General features: G+C 33.0%; 1 protein-coding gene across 1 annotated transcript; it reads right to left on the bottom strand.

The window, feature by feature from the left end:
* Positions 1-784: 784 nt before the first annotated feature.
* On the bottom strand, positions 785-2,341 carry LOC104110847 (protein BIG GRAIN 1-like B). Its single transcript, XM_070182565.1, has 2 exons — positions 1,688-2,341; positions 785-1,654 (listed from the first exon to the last, which is right to left on the bottom strand). Exons 1-2 carry the CDS (start codon positions 2,206-2,208, stop codon positions 916-918), a joined length of 1,260 nt encoding a protein of 419 aa, XP_070038666.1. The 5' UTR covers positions 2,209-2,341; the 3' UTR covers positions 785-915.
* Between the last annotated feature and the right edge of the window lie 803 nt (positions 2,342-3,144).

Below are 3,144 nucleotides of genomic sequence, written 5' to 3'. Positions count from 1 at the left end.
AGGAATTGTAAACACAGTAACCAAACAAGTGCAACTTTTCTTGGACATAGGGATTTGTATTTGAAGAAATGGACTCAGAACACCAAGTTGAAGCAAATATACCAAACAAAACAAAAATTCCAATTTTCCAGAGAGGAAAAAACAAAAAGAAAGCAAAACCCTTTAACTTTCCCCTATTCCTATGGGACGAAGATCTGCCTTTCCCTTTGCCATCACCCTAAGGATCTATTTCTTCTAATTTCGATCTCGAATCTTCATTTTTTTCCCTTTCCTTTCTTTTCCTTTTTCCAATATCTTTCTTTATTTTTTCCTCTGTTTTATCAAAATCTGTCACTATCTTGCCTTGCTTAGGGATCCTCCCAATCACCCCCTTCTCTTCTTTTTCAACATTGGCCTTTGTTCACACCCCCCTTTAACTTTTCTCAACTACTGAAAGAATATGAAAATTTTAATTACATACACTGTCCAAGATTTTTACAACCATCAATCAGTTTAATTAACTATAACAAACAGGTTATACTATATTTTTCAAGTTAACATATCAAGCTTGTTATGTGCTATTATAGGATAATTTTTTCTCTATGGTATAAGAAATTTATACATCATTAGTAGAAAACGGAATGTCCGTCAGGGAGTGTAATGTAAACAGTCTAGCTGGATGATTTCACGGCTCGAACCGGAACTAGACCTAAACAATTTTAACTATTCTCAAAGGCTCCCCTTCATATATAGAATTAAACTAAAAAAAAAGTATATATTTCAATTATAGATCAAAAATTTCAGATGTACTGCTAAAAAAGACAGAATAGATAATAAAGTTGATTTATTGAAAGAAAATTGATCTATACCAAAAAGAAAAAGGAAACTTTCTTACTAAATAACATTGTCTCAAATTTCTCATAATTCTACGGCTAATTAACGAATGAAACGATTTGCAATTCCTCTATTGGTATCAAGATGAGTAGTTTCATACACAGGAAGCTCTTCACAAAACCTATTGTTACCAAAAAATGCTAAATGATCAATTTCAAACAAATCTGAACTTGAATCACTTGCTGCATCTTCATCTTCTTCTTCAAAATCTTCTTCCTCTGTATAATCAACAATGTAATCATTCTTCTTCTTAATATGTTGATAACTTTTCAAGGAATCAACTTTTGTCACTTCAAATTTCCTGTTCTTCTCAATTATTGCTGCATTTCCTTGGGATTTGAGCTTTTGAAAATTATCAGATTCTTGGTCATATATGCATTTATGACCACAAGGACGACAATCTTCATCAACAATTACACTAACTGGGTTAAATCTCACTGTCCTTTTTACACCATTTTGGAATTTTTGCGTTAAATTTGATGTGGTTTTAGAACTCAAACAGGATCTTGAAAATGATGAAGCTGAAGAACAAGTTGATGAAGCTGCTCGAGCAGATTTTGCATTCCTCTCAATATTAGCAAGATTCTTGGATTTTTTCCCATTCCCATTATTGAAAATGGAACTGAGAAAATTAGTAAGACGACCACCAGGGGAAATGGGCTGTTTCACTTTCTTCAAATTGTTGTAGATTTTCAAAGCCCTTGATTTAGACTTAATCAAACTCTCCTCATTTTCCTCTGTTTTTTGACTGTGATAGTCGTCAAATAAATAAAACTCATGACTTTGTTCAGTAGTGTACAGTGGATTTTGACACCTACGTTCTAAACGTGGTGAAACACTGGCTCTTCTCACTGATTTTTTACTCTTTGGCGCAGCAAAACAAGTAGTAGAAGTAGTATTTCTTGAGAATTTTTCAGAGTAAAAACAGTCAGCTTCAGAGGAAGTTGTAGAGAGAGTACCAGAATTGGATTCAGAAGAACTTGTTGAACTGAAAAAGAGTGGATCATTATCTAATAAATCAGGAAGTGAAGGTCCTTTTTTTGTCATCAAAATTTTGTCTTTCACTTTTTTCTCCATCCATTTTTCAATCAAACATGCCCTTCTAAAACTTGCAATTTCTTCATCTTCTATACTCTTGTTGTTGTTGTTGGCTTTTGCTTTAGCTATTTCATTGCTTCTGTTGCTGTATTTCTTGGTTTCTTTTGGTAACTTTGAAACTTCCTTTCTTTGGTCATAACCATCAATTGAACGGTAAATTTCATCAAGAAGTGAGGATGAAAATGAAGGGTTTTTGTAATGTTTCCTTGACAACTTTTCCTTCTCCATTTTATACATTGTCTTTAAAAAAAAAAGGGAAATGAGAATAGGAAGAGATGAAGAAGAAGGGATTGTGAGAAAAGAGAAAAGTGAAGCAATGAGAATAGGAAGCCACGCCAAAGAGAAGCTTAAATGTGAATGTGAAGAGAAAGAGGGGAGAAAATGAAGCTTATAAAGGGAAGTCATGCGCGTGCATGGTTTGACACTATTTTGAGCCAATTGGCCAGTTTTGCAAAACTAAATTAATGGGGGCATTAATGATGTTTTCCAATTTTAGCCCTTGACACAATCCCATTGACTGCGCCTTTTCCTTTTTCTTTCTTTTTATGTGGAGTACTACTTTTCCAATTTGAATTTGAAGACAGCACTTACTGTTAGTTTCGAGATTTTTGGAGCAACTGTAATGGGATAGTGTGACGTAATAGAGCTGTTTTGAACCGATAAGTTAAGTACTATAGTTTGAATTGCTTGATTTAAGGAAATACTTACTAATTAGTAGGCGAATATTAAGTTGAGACGGAAATGCATAATACTTACTAATAAGTTTTTAAAAAATTAAAGTGTTTTGTCAAGCTTTTAAGAAAAAGATAAGTGTCGCCACGCAAAATCACCATTATCAACCACTTCCACTACTAATCATTGTTCAAATTTGGAGATAACATTTTAGTAGTCATGCATGTAGTAAAACTTAGACATTATAATTTAAGAAAACAAACGACGCCTTAATCTAAATACATAGTAGTTAATATTAATCCTTCAACTCAATTAGCTTTCTTGCCCGTTTTCCCTAATAAAACTACTTAAAATCATGAGTAAAGGATTGTTAAGCTCACCCTTATGAGTTAAGTTATCTAAAACGGATCAAACATGGGATTAAATTTTCTAATAAGATCCCTCGCCGAATGAATCAAATATGGAAAGACGAGATATTTTAAATCCTCTTTTAATATTGCT

Source organism: Nicotiana tomentosiformis, chromosome 8 (genome assembly GCF_000390325.3).
Source record: "Nicotiana tomentosiformis chromosome 8, ASM39032v3, whole genome shotgun sequence".
Lineage (NCBI taxonomy): Eukaryota > Viridiplantae > Streptophyta > Magnoliopsida > Solanales > Solanaceae > Nicotiana > Nicotiana tomentosiformis.
Note: the sequence above shows the minus strand (reverse complement) of the source record. Positions and strands in the feature narration are given on the sequence as shown.

What these genes read in the sequence shown, in the direction of transcription:
- LOC104110847 (XM_070182565.1), bottom strand. Translation starts at nt 2,208, where the DNA reads ATGTATAAAATGGAGAAGGAAAAGTTGTCAAGGAAACATTACAAAAAC. An exon ending in TCACCACGTTTAGAACGTAG is followed by an intron (nt 1,655 to 1,687) that starts GTGTCAAAATCC and finishes TACTGAACAAAG; the next exon opens with TCATGAGTTTTATTTATTTG.